Source organism: Lithobates pipiens, unplaced genomic scaffold, assembly GCF_037356315.1.
Source record: "Lithobates pipiens isolate NorthernLeopardFrog02 unplaced genomic scaffold, aLitPip1_a1.2 Scaffold_133, whole genome shotgun sequence".
NCBI lineage: Eukaryota > Metazoa > Chordata > Amphibia > Anura > Ranidae > Lithobates > Lithobates pipiens.
The window spans coordinates 33,376-48,579 of NW_027507722.1; the positions used below are offsets into that span (position 1 = coordinate 33,376).

Below are 15,204 nucleotides of genomic sequence, written 5' to 3' on the forward strand. Positions count from 1 at the left end.
TGATGCTCTGACCCCGCCCCATGCAGCTTGAATGCTCAGGACTCGGACGCTGTGGGGGAGGAGCTGCTGAGTGGGTAGCACTGAGAGCCAACCTGTGGAAGTGGCATTGTGGATGGTGTCATGGTGAGCTCAGCTGTCCAGCACTGTTTGCACAGAAGGGTTTGGAATGCCCAGAGGCATGCTCCCCTCCTCCGCCGCCCCTCCTTCTACCTGCTTGAGTTGATTGGTATAGTTGAGTCCAGTGCTGGAGGTGGGCACATAGCCATAAGTTCACATGCACTGTATCTCCACTGGAAAAGGGGGTACTACATGGATGGAATAATGGTGCTGGGGGATATCAAGGGTGTATGGGGGGGCAATGCTGAGGGGGGACCTAGGGTGTATAAGGGATAGCTTGGGTGGCAATAGTGCTAGAGGGATCAGGGATGTAGTGGGGTAAGAGTGCTGGGGGGGATGGAGAGGGGTGGAGGACACTGAATGGAGACCAGTGGAGGGATTGGTAGAGAGGGGTGGAGGACACTGAATGGAGGTCAGTGGAGGGATTGGTAGAGAGGGGTGGAGGACACTGAATGGAGACCAGTGGAGGGATTGGTAGAGAGGGGTGGAGGACACTGAATGGAGACCAGTGGAGGGATTGGTAGAGAGGGGTGGAGGACACTGAATGGAGGTCAGTGGAGGGATTGGTAGAGAGGGGTGGAGGACACTGAATGGAGACCAGTGGAGGGATTGGTAGAGAGGGGTGGAGGACACTGAATGGAGACCAGTGGAGGGATTGGTAGAGAGGGGTGGAGGACACTGAATGGAGGTCAGTGGAGGGATTGGTAGAGAGGGGTGGAGGACACTGAATGGAGACCAGTGGAGGGATTGGTAGAGAGGGGTGGAGGACACTGAATGGAGACCAGTGGAGAGATTGGCAGAGAGGGGTGGAGGACACTGAATGGAGGTCAGTGGAGGGATTGGTAGAGAGGGGTGGAGGACACTGAATGGAGACCAGTGGAGGGATTGGTAGAGAAGGGTGGAGGACACTGAATGGAGACCAGTGGAGGGATTGGTAGAGAAGGGTGGAGGACACTGAATGGAGACCAGTGGAGGGATTGGTAGAGAGGGGTGGAGGACACTGAATGGAGAAACCAGTGGAGGGATTGGTGGAGAGGGATGGAGGACACTGAATGGAGGTCAGTGGAGGGATTGGTAGAGAGGGGTGGAGGACACTGAATGGAGACCAGTGGAGGGATTGGTAGAGAGGGGTGGAGGACACTGAATGGAGACCAGTGGTGGGATTGGTAGAGAAGGGTGGAGGACACTGAATGGAGACCAGTGGTGGGATTGGTAGAGAAGGGTGGAGGACACTGAATGGAGACCAGTGGAGGGATTGGTAGAGAGGGGTGGAGGACACTGAATGGAGAAACCAGTGGAGGGATTGGTGGAGAGGGATGGAGGACACTGAATGGAGGTCAGTGGAGGGATTGGTAGAGAGGGGTGGAGGACACTGAATGGAGACCAGTGGTGGGATTGGTAGAGAGGGGTGGAGGACACTGAATGGAGGTCAGTGGAGGGATTGGTAGAGAGGGGTGGAGGACACTGAATGGAGGTCAGTGGAGGGATTGGTAGAGAGGGGTGGAGGACACTGAATGGAGGTCAGTGGAGGGATTGGTAGAGAGGGGTGGAGGACACTGAATGGAGACCAGTGGTGGGATTGGTAGAGAGGGGTGGAGGACACTGAATGGAGACCAGTGGTGGGATTGGTAGAGAAGGGTGGAGGACACTGAATGGAGAAACCAGTGGAGGGATTGGTGGAGAGGGATGGAGGACACTGAATGGAGGTCAGTGGAGGGATTGGTAGAGAGGGGTGGAGGACACTGAATGGAGACCAGTGGTGGGATTGGTAGAGAGGGGTGGAGGACACTGAATGGAGGTCAGTGGAGGGATTGGTAGAGAAGGGTGGAGGACACTGAATGGAGACCAGTGGTGGGATTGGTAGAGAAGGGTGGAGGACACTGAATGGAGACCAGTGGAGGGATTGGTGGAGAGGGGTGGAGGACACTGAATGGAGAAACCAGTGGAGGGATTGGTGGAGAGGGATGGAGGACACTGAATGGAGGTCAGTGGAGGGATTGGTAGAGAGGGGTGGAGGACACTGAATGGAGACCAGTGGAGGGTTTGGTAGAGAGGGGTGGAGGACACTGAATGGAGGTCAGTGGAGGGATTGGTAGAGAGGGGTGGAGGACACTGAATGGAGGTCAGTGGAGGGATTGGTAGAGAGGGGTGGAGGACACTGAATGGAGGTCAGTGGAGGGATTGGTAGAGAGGGGTGGAGGACACTGAATGGAGACCAGTGGTGGGATTGGTAGAGAAGGGTGGAGGACACTGAATGGAGACCAGTGGAGGGATTGGTAGAGAGGGGTGGAGGACACTGAATGGAGAAACCAGTGGAGGGATTGGTGGAGAGGGATGGAGGACACTGAATGGAGGTCAGTGGAGGGATTGGTAGAGAGGGGTGGAGGACACTGAATGGAGACCAGTGGTGGGATTGGTAGAGAGGGGTGGAGGACACTGAATGGAGGTCAGTGGAGGGATTGGTAGAGAGGGGTGGAGGACACTGAATGGAGATCAGTGGAGGGATTGGTGGAGAGGGGTGGAGGACACTGAATGGAGGTCAGTGGGGGGATTGGTAGAGAGGGGTGGAGGACACTGAATGGAGACCAGTGGAGGGATTGGTAGAGAGGGGTGGAGGACACTGAATGGAGGTCAGTGGAGGGATTGGTAGAGAGGGGTGGAGGACACTGAATGGAGGTCAGTGGAGGGATTGGTAGAGAGGGGTGGAGGACACTGAATGGAGACCAGTGGAGGGATTGGTAGAGAGGGGTGGAGGACACTGAATGGAGACCAGTGGAGGGATTGGTAGAGAGGGGTGGAGGACACTGAATGGAGGTCAGTGGAGGGATTGGTAGAGAGGGGTGGAGGACACTGAATGGAGACCAGTGGTGGGATTGGTAGAGAGGGGTGGAGGACACTGAATGGAGGTCAGTGGAGGGATTGGTAGAGAGGGGTGGAGGACACTGAATGGAGACCAGTGGAGGGATTGGTAGAGAGGGGTGGAGGACACTGAATGGAGATCGGTGGAGGGATTGGTAGAGAGGGGTGGAGGACACTGAATGGAGGTCAGTGGAGGGATTGGTAGAGAGGGGTGGAGGACACTGAATGGAGATCAGTGGAGGGATTGGTAGAGAGGGGGGGAGGACACTGAATGGAGGTCAGTGGAGGGATTGGTAGAGAGGGGTGGAGGACACTGAATGGAGACCAGTGGAGGGATTGGTAGAGAGGGGTGGAGGACACTGAATGGAGATCAGTGGAGGGATTGGTAGAGAGGGGGGGAGGACACTGAATGGAGGTCAGTGGAGGGATTGGTAGAGAGGGGTGGAGGACACTGAATGGAGGTCAGTGGAGGGATTGGTAGAGAGGGGTGGAGGACACTGAATGGAGGTCAGTGAAGGGATTGGTAGAGAGGGGTGGAGGACACTGAATGGAGACCAGTGGAGGGATTGGTAGAGAGGGGTGGAGGACACTGAATGGAGACCAGTGGAGGGATTGGTAGAGAGGGGTGGAGGACACTGAATGGAGACCAGTGGAGGGATTGGTAGAGAGGGGTGGAGGACACTGAATGGAGACCAGTGGAGGGATTGGTAGAGAGGGGTGGAGGACACTGAATGGAGGTCAGTGGAGGGATTGGTAGAGAGGGGTGGAGGACACTGAATGGAGATCAGTGGAGGGATTGGTAGAGAGGGGTGGAGGACACTGAATGGAGGTCAGTGGAGGGATTGGTAGAGAGGGGGGAGGACACTGAATGGAGGTCAGTGGAGGGATTGGTAGAGAGGGGTGGAGGACACTGAATGGAGACCAGTGGAGGGATTGGTAGAGAGGGGTGGAGGACACTGAATGGAGGTCAGTGGAGGGATTGGTAGAGAGGGGTGGAGGACACTGAATGGAGGTCAGTGGAGGGATTGGTAGAGAGGGGTGGAGGACACTGAATGGAGACCAGTGGTGGGAGGGGCAGCAGATGAAGAGTGTTTGGTAAGGGTGATTGGCAGCAGCATTCATGATGAAGGGGGAGGAGTCTATGTAAAGGTGATCCAATGAGGAGGGAGGTGGGAGATGACCGGGGAGTGGATTAGGTCTGTGGTGTCGTCGGTTAGTAGGAGGCGTAGGTTGAATATGTTGCGGAGGTTGAGGCGGCGAGATTTGGAAAGTGGATGTGGAAAGGAGGGTTGAGTCCAGGATTACACCGAGCACCCTGGAATGGGGGGGCTGATAGTTGAGCTGTTGATTGTGACAGAGAAGTCGGGGGAAGGGATATGGTGAGTTCGGTTTTGGGTAGTTTGAGGAAGTGGTGTGACATCCAGGCTGATATGTCTGTTAGTAAATAAGTGATAGATGAGGAGACCGATGAAGGTTAGAGAGATAGATTTGGGTGCCAATGGCGTAGCGATGGTATTGGAAGCCATCATCTGATCCAGGGAGGAGGTGTGGATGGAGAAGAGGAGCAGACCAAGAACAGAACCTTGGGGGGACTCGGAGGAAGAAGAGGAGAGGAGTAGAATTGTGACACTGAAGGTGCGGTGGGATAGGTAGGATAAGAACCAGAGAAGAGAACACGGAGACCAAAGTAGTTTTGGTGAGGGGGAGGGGGTAGTCCACCATGTCGGGGGCAGCAGAGGGGTCCAGGATTAGGAGGACAGAATCCAGGGTCCAGCTGTTAGCAGATCATTTGGGAGTTTTAGGGGGACGGTGTCTGTGGCGCGAGTTTCAGACGGAAGGGGGATGAAGGTCGCAGTGAGGTGGTCGCTCAGTCAGTTGTAGATCGGAGGAAAGGGGGAGCAAGGAGATGGGGTGCAGGCCAAGATCAGTGGGGTCCAGTGAGGACTTTTTAACTATAGGGGTGACCAGTGCGTGTTTTAGAGAGTTTGTGGAAGATGTCAGAAGAGAGGGAGAGGTTGAAGATGTGAGTTAGAGAGTGTAGAAAAGAGTCCGAGGGTGAGCGTCATTAATATCATTCCACATAACACCAGAAAGGAAAACTAGGCACAATATTTATTAGCAAACAAAACGGACGTGGCACATACAGTATATACATAATACAATATATCCAGAGTCTGCAAAAAGCATCACACACACTAGACCTCTGAATATCTCCAAATCGTTGTGTGTAGACTACCACTTCAACCGGCCCCCGAGAGATAGACGACTACCACTTTAACCGGCCCCCGAGAGATAGACGACTACCACTTCAACCGGCCCCGGGAGATAGACGACTACCACTTCAACCGGCCCCGAGAGATAGACGACTACCACTTCAACCGGCCCCGGGAGATAGACGACTACCACTTCAACCGGCCCCGGGAGATAGACGACTACCACTTCAACTGGCCCCAAGAGATAGACGACTACCACTTCAACCGGCCCCGGGAGATAGACGACTACCACTTCAACCGGCCCCGGGAGATAGACGACTACCACTTCAACCGGCCCCGAGAGATAGACGACTACCACTTCAACCGGCCCCGAGAGATAGACGACTACCACTTCAACCGGCCCCGAGAGATAGACTACCACTTCAACCGCCCCCGAGAGATAGACGACTACCACTTCAACCGGCCCCGAGAGATAGACGACTACCACTTCAACCGGCCCCGGGAGATAGACGACTACCACTTCAACCGGCCCCGAGAGATAGACGACTACCACTTCAACCGGCCCCGAGAGATAGACGACTACCACTTCAACCGGCCCCGAGAGATAGACGACTACCACTTCAACCGCCCCCGAGAGATAGACGACTACCACTTCAACCGCCCCCGAGAGATAGACGACTACCACTTCAACCGGCCCCGGGAGATAGACGACTACCACTTCAACCGGCCCCAGGAGATAGACGACTACCACTTCAACCGGCCCCGGGAGATAGACGACTACCACTTCAACCGGCCCCGAGAGATAGACGACTACCACTTCAACCGGCCCCGAGAGATAGACGACTACCACTTAAACCGGCCCAGAGAGATAGACGACTACCACTTCAACCGGCCCCGAGAGATAGACGACTACCACTTCAACCGGCCCCAAGAGATAGACGACTACCACTTCAACCGGCCCCGAGAGATAGACGACTACCACTTCAACCGGCCCCAGGAGATAGACGACTACCACTTCAACCAGCCCTGAGAGATAGACGACTACCACTTCAACCGGCCCCGGGAGATAGACGACTACCACTTCAACCGGCCCCAGGAGAACAGGCCCTGGGAGATAGACGACTACCACTTCAACTGGCCCCGGGAGATAGACGACTACCACTTCAACTGGCCCCAGGAGATAGACTACCACTTCAACTGGCCCCGGGAGATAGACGACTACCACTTCAACTGGCCCCCGGGAGAACCGGCCCTGGGAGATAGACGACTACCACTTCAACTGGCCCTGGGAGATGGACAACAAACATTTCATTTGGCCCCATGAAACCGATGACTACAACTTCAACTGGCCCCGGGAAACTGACAACCACCACTTTCACCGGCCTTGGGAGATAGACAAACACTTTAACCCAGGAAAACGACTACAACATACTGCAAGTCGATGCCAGGAGACAGATGACCAAAATATTAAACCGGCCCCAGGAGTCTGATAACTACAACATAACCTGGCCCCATAAGACTGATAACTACAATACATGCCAGACCTGGGAAACCAACAACTACCACCTTCCTTCAGCCCCGTAAAACATAACTACAAATGAGCCGGCCTCGGTAGATAGGTGACAACCACTTCAACATCCCAGGAAATCAGATGACTATAACATAGGCTGACCCCAGTGATGGAGGACTACAGACCAAGCCATCCCCGGGAGATAGATGATCATACAAGCCAGTCTCGGGAGACAGAGGACTAACACACAAGCTGGGCCAGGAAAACAGCTGACCACCACATAAGCCGGCCGTGGGAGATAAATGACAACATAAGGCAGTGCTGGGAGATAGAGGCCCACCACATAAGGCAGTCCTGGTGGAGAGATAAAGGCATTGGTCACGGTGGTATCATCTAGTTCAGCTCCATCTCCTCTTGTAGTTCAACCTCCAGCTGGTCCAGTTTGTGCTGCAGTAACAGATCAGCATTCACGCTTGCTTTGTTGGCCACACAGCTGCGGGTGCGTCCACCTCCTCGTCCTTTCTTTTTCTTTCTGCGTGGTGCGTTGCTGTTCTTAAATACCATAATTCTTCGCAGAGGGCGTTGGCTTGTAAGGAGGAGAGTACCACCCTTCATTACTGGCTCTTCAAATATGGTTTCAAATTTTCTGTATGGAGGAAAGAGACAAGAATCATTCCACCACATCACAACCACTCTTCTGCTTCTTCCAAACTTTTATAAACTGGAATGGTCATGGTGACTGGGCTCACATCCCTCCTCCTTCCCCGTCTGCCCCGGTGACTGGGCTCACATCCCTCATCCTTCCCCGTCTGCCCCGGTGACTGGGCTCACATCCCTCCTCCTTCCCCGTCTGCCCCGGTGACTGGACTCACATCCCTCATCCTTCCCCGTCTGCCCCGGTGACTGGGCTCACATCCCTCATCCTTCCCCGTCTGCCCCGGTGACTGGGCTCACATCCCTCATCCTTCCCCGTCTGCCCCGGTGACTGGACTCACATCCCTCATCCTTCCCCGTCTGCCCCGGTGACTGGACTCACATCCCTCATCCTTCCCCGTCTGCCCCGGTGACTGGGCTCACATCCCTCATCCTTCCCCGTCTGCCCCGGTGACTGGACTCACATCCCTCCCCCTTCCCCGTCTGCCCCGGTGACTGGACTCACATCCCTCCTCCTTCCCCGTCTGCCCTGGTGACTGGACTCACATCCCTCCTCCTTCCCTGTCTGCCCCGGTGACTGGACTCACATCCCTCATCCTTCCCCGTCTGCCCCGGTGACTGGGCTCACATCCCTCCCCCTTCCCCGGTGACTGGGCTCACATCCCTCATCCTTCCCCGTCTGCCCCGGTGACTGGACTCACATCCCTCCTCCTTCCCCGTCTGCCCCGGTGACTGGACTCACATCCCTCCTCCTTCCCTGTCTGCCCCGGTGACTGGACTCACATCCCTCCTCCTTCCCTGTCTGCCCCGGTGACTGGGCTCACATCCCTCCCCCTTCCCCGGTGACTGGGCTCACATCCCTCATCCTTCCCCGTCTGCCCCGGTGACTGGACTCACATCCCTCATCCTTCCCCGTCTGCCCCGGTGACTGGGCTCACATCCCTCATCCTTCCCCGTCTGCCCCGGTGACTGGGCTCACATCCCTCATCCTTCCCCGTCTGCCCCGGTGACTGGACTCACATCCCTCATCCTTCCCCGTCTGCCCCGGTGACTGGACTCACATCCCTCATCCTTCCCCGTCTGCCCCGGTGACTGGGCTCACATCCCTCCCCCTTCCCCGGTGACTGGGCTCACATCCCTCCCCCTTCCCCGGTGACTGGGCTCACATCCCTCATCCTTCCCCGTCTGCCCCGGTGACTGGGCTCACATCCCTCATCCTTCCCCGTCTGCCCCGGTGACTGGACTCACATCCCTCCCCCTTCCCCGTCTGCCCCGGTGACTGGACTCACATCCCTCCTCCTTCCCCGTCTGCCCCGGTGACTGGACTCACATCCCTCCTCCTTCCCTGTCTGCCCCGGTGACTGGACTCACATCCCTCATCCTTCCCCGTCTGCCCCGGTGACTGGGCTCACATCCCTCCCCCTTCCCCGGTGACTGGGCTCACATCCCTCATCCTTCCCCATCTGCCCCGGTGACTGGACTCACATCCCTCCTCCTTCCCCGTCTGCCCCGGTGACTGGACTCACATCCCTCCTCCTTCCCTGTCTGCCCCGGTGACTGGACTCACATCCCTCCTCCTTCCCTGTCTGCCCCGGTGACTGGACTCGCATCCCTCCTCCTTCCCTGTCTGCCCCGGTGACTGGGCTCACATCCCTCCTCCTTCCCCGTCTGCCCCGGTGACTGGACTCACATCCCTCCTCCTTCCCCGTCTGCCCCGGTGACTGGACTCACATCCCTCCTCCTTCCCCGGTGACTGGGCTCACATCCCTCATCCTTCCCCGTCTGCCCCGGTGACTGGGCTCACATCCCTCCTCCTTCCCCGTCTGCCCCGGTGACTGGGCTCACATCCCTCCTCCTTCCCCGTCTGCCCCGGTGACTGGGCTCACATCCCTCCTCCTTCCCCGTCTGCCCCGGTGACTGGGCTCACATCCCTCCTCCTTCCCCGTCTGCCCCGGTGACTGGGCTCACATCCCTCCTCCTTCCCCGTCTGCCCCGGTGACTGGGCTCACATCCCTCCTCCTTCCCCGTCTGCCCCGGTGACTGGGCTCACATCCCTCCTCCTTCCCCGTCTGCCCCGGTGACTGGGCTCACATCCCTCCTCCTTCCCCGTCTGCCCCGGTGACTGGGCTCACATCCCTCACCCTTCCCCGTCTGCCCCGGTGACTGGGCTCACATCCCTCACCCTTCCCCGTCTGCCCCGGTGACTGGGCTCGCATCCCTCCTCCTTCCCCGTCTGCCCCGGTGACTGGGCTCACATCCCTCCTCCTTCCCCGTCTGCCCCGGTGACTGGGCTCACATCCCTCACCCTTCCCCGTCTGCCCCGGTGACTGGGCTCACATCCCTCATCCTTCCCCGTCTGCCCCGGTGACTGGACTCACATCCCTCATCCTTCCCCGTCTGCCCCGGTGACTGGGCTCACATCCCTCATCCTTCCCCGTCTGCCCCGGTGACTGGGCTCACATCCCTCATCCTTCCCCGTCTGCCCCGGTGACTGGACTCACATCCCTCATCCTTCCCCGTCTGCCCCGGTGACTGGACTCACATCCCTCATCCTTCCCCGTCTGCCCCGGTGACTGGGCTCACATCCCTCCCCCTTCCCCGGTGACTGGGCTCACATCCCTCCCCCTTCCCCGGTGACTGGGCTCACATCCCTCATCCTTCCCCGTCTGCCCCGGTGACTGGGCTCACATCCCTCATCCTTCCCCGTCTGCCCCGGTGACTGGACTCACATCCCTCCCCCTTCCCCGTCTGCCCCGGTGACTGGACTCACATCCCTCCTCCTTCCCCGTCTGCCCTGGTGACTGGACTCACATCCCTCCTCCTTCCCTGTCTGCCCCGGTGACTGGACTCACATCCCTCATCCTTCCCCGTCTGCCCCGGTGACTGGGCTCACATCCCTCCCCCTTCCCCGGTGACTGGGCTCACATCCCTCATCCTTCCCCGTCTGCCCCGGTGACTGGACTCACATCCCTCCTCCTTCCCCGTCTGCCCCGGTGACTGGACTCACATCCCTCCTCCTTCCCTGTCTGCCCCGGTGACTGGACTCACATCCCTCCTCCTTCCCTGTCTGCCCCGGTGACTGGACTCGCATCCCTCCTCCTTCCCTGTCTGCCCCGGTGACTGGGCTCACATCCCTCCTCCTTCCCCGTCTGCCCCGGTGACTGGACTCACATCCCTCCTCCTTCCCCGTCTGCCCCGGTGACTGGACTCACATCCCTCCTCCTTCCCCGGTGACTGGGCTCACATCCCTCATCCTTCCCCGTCTGCCCCGGTGACTGGGCTCACATCCCTCCTCCTTCCCCGTCTGCCCCGGTGACTGGGCTCACATCCCTCCTCCTTCCCCGTCTGCCCCGGTGACTGGGCTCACATCCCTCCTCCTTCCCCGTCTGCCCCGGTGACTGGGCTCACATCCCTCCTCCTTCCCCGTCTGCCCCGGTGACTGGGCTCACATCCCTCCTCCTTCCCCGTCTGCCCCGGTGACTGGGCTCACATCCCTCACCCTTCCCCGTCTGCCCCGGTGACTGGGCTCACATCCCTCACCCTTCCCCGTCTGCCCCGGTGACTGGGCTCGCATCCCTCCTCCTTCCCCGTCTGCCCCGGTGACTGGGCTCACATCCCTCCTCCTTCCCCGTCTGCCCCGGTGACTGGGCTCACATCCCTCACCCTTCCCCGTCTGCCCCGGTGACTGGGCTCACATCCCTCATCCTTCCCCGTCTGCCCCGGTGACTGGGCTCACATCCCTCATCCTTCCCCGTCTGCCCCGGTGACTGGGCTCACATCCCTCCCCCTTCCCCGGTGACTGGGCTCACATCCCTCCCCCTTCCCCGGTGACTGGGCTCACATCCCTCCCCCTTCCCCGGTGACTGGGCTCACATCCCTCCCCCTTCCCCGGTGACTGGGCTCACATCCCTCCCCCTTCCCCGGTGACTGGGCTCACATCCCTCCCCCTTCCCCGGTGACTGGGCTCACATCCCTCCCCCTTCCCCGGTGACTGGGCTCACATCCCTCCCCCTTCCCCGGTGACTGGGCTCACATCCCTCCCCCTTCCCCGGTGACTGGGCTCACATCCCTCCCCCTTCCCCGGTGACTGGGCTCACATCCCTCCCCCTTCCCCGGTGACTGGGCTCACATCCCTCCCCCTTCCCCGGTGAATGGGTCACATCCCTCCCCCTTCCCCGGTGAATGGGTCACATCCCTCCCCCTTCCCCGGTGACTGGGTCACATCCCTCCCCCTTCCCCGGTGAATGGGTCACATCCCTCCCCCTTCCCCGGTGACTGGGTCACATCCCTCATCCTTCCCTGTCTGCCCCATTTTTATTGGTGACATGAGGGCTGTGTGCGGACCTTTTCTCGGTGGGTGTGTGGTAATTCTTGTTGGTGTAGATCTCCTCCAGGCTGAAGTCGTCTTTCTGCAATCTGTAGAAGCGGGACAGACAGACAGACAGACAGACTAATTTATGTTATTGAAGGATACATCTGTAAATAGGCTCATGTTATAGACAAAGATAAACCATGTGACGTCCCGAGACAAAGCCAACATTTCACATCTAAAAAGCGGATACAGAGGTCTCGTGTATGGGGGGGGGGGGCATCTAGGCAGGGGCCCCGACGTATGGGGGCCGTGTACCCAGGGGTCTCGGTGTATGGGGGGCCGTGTGCCCAGGGGTCTCGGTGTATGGGGGGCCGTGTGCCCAGGGGTCTCGGTGTATGGGGGGCCGTGTGCCCAGGGGTCTCGGTGTATGGGGGGCCGTGTGCCCAGGGGTCTCGGTGTATGGGGGGCCGTGTGCCCAGGGGTCTCGGTGTATGGGGGGCCGTGTGCCCAGGGGTCTCGGTGTATGGGGGGCCGTGTGCCCAGGGGTCTCGGTGTATGGGGGCCGTGTGCCCAGGGGTCTCGGTGTATGGGGGGCCGTGTGCCCAGGGGTCTCGGTGTATGGGGGGCCGTGTGCCCAGGGGTCTCGGTGTATGGGGGGCAGTGTGCCCAGGGGTCTCGGTGTATGGGGGGCCGTGTGCCCAGGGGTCTCGGTGTATGGGGGGCCGTGTGCCCAGGGGTCTCGGTGTATGGGGGGCCGTGTGCCCAGGGGTCTCGGTGTATGGGGGGCCGTGTGCCCAGGGGTCTCGGTGTATGGGGGCCGTGTGCCCAGGGGTCTCGGTGTATGGGGGCCGTGTGCCCAGGGGTCTCGGTGTATGGGGGGCCGTGTACCCAGGGGTCTCGGTGTATGGGGGGCCGTGTACCCAGGGGTCTCGGTGTATGGGGGTTGTGTTTGGACTGGTGGGATGTTACTGCTCCCATGTTGGAAGGAGTCACCTTTAATCTCTACTCTTGTCACATGACTGGAAGTGAAAAGACACAGACCACAACGTAAACCTGGCAGAGGATATAACCCTTCCGCTTGGCAGGTCACATGATCCCTCCTACCTGGGCAGGGAAGGACCCCACTACTTGGTCAACCCAGCCAGAACCAAAACAGAGCAAGGGAGGACCCTGCTACAAGGTCAACTGGAAGCCCATTTGCTCAAAACTGGCCCACTCCAAGGCTTGAACATCTACATGGTAGAAGTTAGTAAATGTGTAAAGAGAAGACAGCTTTACAAACCTAAGCAGAAGATTGATGCTCAATAGCCCAAGAAGCACCGACGCCTGGTGAAGTGGATCAGGAAAGGAGAACCTTGTCCTCGATACCCGAGAAATGAGCCCAACGAATCCCCAGAGAATTAGAGGATTAACCAGCGAGAACCTTCAGGCAGAACAAACAGGGAATCAGACTGAAGAAACAAAGCTGAAGACTTCAGATGAATGTGAAAAGCTCCAACAACCTCCAAATCGTGTAGCGCCTTCCTTTCAGGATGTTTAGGACAAAAATAAGCCAGCACACCGTCCTGATTCAGGAGGAATGAAGAAACCACCTTCAGGAGGAATGAAGAAACCACCTTCTTATCCTGGGAGGGTTCCCTACAGGAAGGCAAAGTTAACTCCGAGATCCTGTGGGCCATGGTAATGGCAGCCAATAGGATCACCCTGTGCATCAGGAGCAACAAGGGAGTCTGTCGGAGACGCTCAGATGGAGAAGACTGCAGAACAGACGAGATCAAAGCAAGTCCCACGGAGACGAGGAGTTGCACACAGACAAGGGGGGGGCCGCACAGGAGGAACAGTCCTTGTGACAAGCTTCACAAAGGCTCTAACCAAGGAATGGAAACAGAATGGCCAAGGCCAAAATCTGTCCCATGACAAATGCATGTAATGTAGGAGCTTAACACCAGACGACATAAGCCTTCCATGTAGGATGGTACACTTTCCACGAGGAAGACTTTCCAGCGGTGAGAAGAGTAGGGGAGACAGAATCAGAAGGCTCTCTGAGAACTGAGTGATCACATGACCGATCAGCTCTAAGCAGAGAGCGGTGACTGTCAGTCACCGCTCTCTACCGCTCCAGAACTTACATGTGCGCTGGGCTGTGCAGGGGGTGGAAGCGGCTGGCTCAGGCTCTTGGGAAAGTTGAGCCTGCTGCCAGTCAGACATTTGGGTGGATCTTGACATTATTGTTCTGAAACGGCTCTGTGACGTCAGCCAACAGTGGGCAATAGCCCTCTGTCAGCTGATCCTGGGTCACTAAAGAGCTCTCCTGTGACCCAAAAGAAGTAGGACCAAAAAAAAAAAAAAAAAAAAAGCTCAGGCCATACTTTTCTTTCAAAGCCAGTGATGGTAAAGCAGGATGAGAGACCCGGCAACAGCAAGTCTGGCGGATCACCTTACAATATCTGCATACCACATTTCTTTGGCCAAGCAGCTCTGACCATAATCTCTGGAATGTCCTTTATTCTGATCAAGCAAGGCACCAGGGCACATGCTGCAAACACTGGTGGAGCTCTGGGTCAGGATACACACCGTCAACTTTGCTGTTGATTCTGGATGCCAATAGATCAACATAGCAAATATCTCCGGGTGAGCGACCCCATCTCTTGGATTCAGCTGCTCTTCAGGGCTGCTGACTGTCAATTTTCCACTTTGGGAATGTGCACAGCGGCTAAGGCCAGAACATGAAGTTCTAGTCAGCTTCTTTCTAAGCAGCACAATGTCTTATGCCTCCTTGAAGGTCGATGTATGCCACCGGAGTGCCATTGTCTGATTACCCCCCCCCCCGATGAGGTGGACAGACCAGTGTAGAAAGGTCAGCCAGACTGCCTGAGGTGGATGCTGATCAGCAACCAATCTCACTAAAACGAGAGGTTCTCCAGAACGCTTCCCCAGACCAACCAGCTGGCATCGGTCAAGTCCTTCCAATTCATTGGAAGAGTTTCCCAGTAACCAGCATCTGAATTGATATCCACCATTCCAGAATCCTTTCCATTGCAGAGATGTACAAGGCATGGATGCCCGCTTTCCCCCTCCCGCTTCGCTATGGCCTTGGAGCCACTGGAGATACTTATTAGGGAGTCTACCCTGGTTAAAGGTCTTCAGGTGGGCCCGCTGGAAGAGAAGCTCTCCTTGTACGTTGACGACGCGCTGCTTTATTTACAAGATGCGGGCGGCTCCCTCGCGGCGGCCTTAGAGCTGTTTAATGAATTTGGACATTACTCGGGAGTGCGTATCAACTGGGATAAGTCAATTCTTTTTCCCCTTGATCCTGTTGCATGCACTAATGCCCCAGACAACAAGTTGGTATATGTAGAGCAGTTCAAATACTTGGGCATCCAGGTTAGGAGAGATCCGGCCAGCTACTCCGATCTTTAACATAACGCCTACACTTACCCAACTTAAAGCGGGACTCCGCGTTTTTTTTTTTTTTTTTTTTTTAAAAGCCAGCAGCTACAAATACTGCGCATGCGCGAGCCGCGCGGCGCAATCCGGAC

At 57.5% G+C, this 15,204-nt stretch overlaps 1 protein-coding gene across 1 annotated transcript in view; it reads right to left on the reverse strand.

Annotated features, from left to right (window-relative positions):
* Positions 1 to 5,070: 5,070 nt before the first annotated feature.
* Positions 5,071 to 15,204, reverse strand: part of LOC143981289 (uncharacterized) — a 28,497-nt gene continuing 18,363 nt past the window's right edge. The window contains exons 8-9 of the mRNA XM_077479088.1: positions 11,698 to 11,769; positions 5,071 to 7,345 (exon numbers count right to left, since the gene is read on the reverse strand). Coding sequence (XP_077335214.1) covers positions 7,093 to 7,345; positions 11,698 to 11,769 — 325 coding nt within the window. The 3' untranslated portion in view covers positions 5,071 to 7,092. The remainder of the gene's footprint in view (positions 7,346 to 11,697; positions 11,770 to 15,204) is intronic.